The sequence below is a fragment of the Tupaia chinensis genome, unplaced genomic scaffold (assembly GCF_000334495.1).
Source record: "Tupaia chinensis unplaced genomic scaffold, TupChi_1.0 Scaffold000201_1, whole genome shotgun sequence".
Classification (NCBI taxonomy): domain Eukaryota; kingdom Metazoa; phylum Chordata; class Mammalia; order Scandentia; family Tupaiidae; genus Tupaia; species Tupaia belangeri.
Window position 1 is genome coordinate 824919 of NW_006159676.1, and position 641 is coordinate 825559.

The following is a 641-nucleotide window of genomic DNA, read 5'->3' on the forward strand; positions in this document are numbered from 1 at the left end:
GTGAGTTTTAAGCCACCGGGTCCGGGACTCGAACCGCAGTCAGCTACATGGGAGTCCAGTGACATAGCCATTATGCCAACTGCTGGTCTCTATTTACTTATTTTAAGTTAACCAGAGAGGGACATAGCAAAAGAGATGAAGAAAGGGAAAGTAAGAAAGGAAACCATGAGGTCTGGGACTCGAACCGCCATCAACCATGTGGGAGTTCAGCGCCTTAACCACTGCGCCACGGGTTGGCCGCCAACTCCGTTCACCTTACAGGCTGTGTCTCCCCCTCCTAGATGCTGATGTGTATGTTCTATGTCCTGCCCTTCTACGGCCTGGCCATCTACGCCCTCGTCTTCCCTGGTTGCTCCTGGCTGCCTGACTGGGCCTTGGTGTTCGCTGGAGCCATTGGCCAGGTAAGGCGGGAGACAGGTGGGTGATGGGTGGGCAGGTGGATCAGAGAGGCATTTTCTGTCTACCCATCCACTGGTTTTTTGGTTCTTTTTTTTTTTTTTAATAATTACTTATTTTATTTTTTTAATTCATTCATTTCTTTTTAAATTTGACCAGAGAGAAACAGAGATAGAGAATGAGAAACAGAAAAAGAGAGAAAGCAAGCCACAAGATTTAGGACTCAAACCCTGGTCGCCCAGGTC

The 641-nt window shown here is 48.0% G+C and overlaps 1 protein-coding gene across 1 annotated transcript in view; it reads left to right on the top strand.

Moving 5' to 3' along the window:
- TM6SF2 (transmembrane 6 superfamily member 2) overlaps positions 1-641 on the top strand; it is a gene marked incomplete at its 5' end in the record, with an annotated part of 19893 nt that overhangs the window by 15421 nt on the left and 3831 nt on the right. The window contains 1 exon segment of the mRNA XM_014587309.1: positions 282-401. Coding sequence (XP_014442795.1) covers positions 282-401 — 120 coding nt within the window.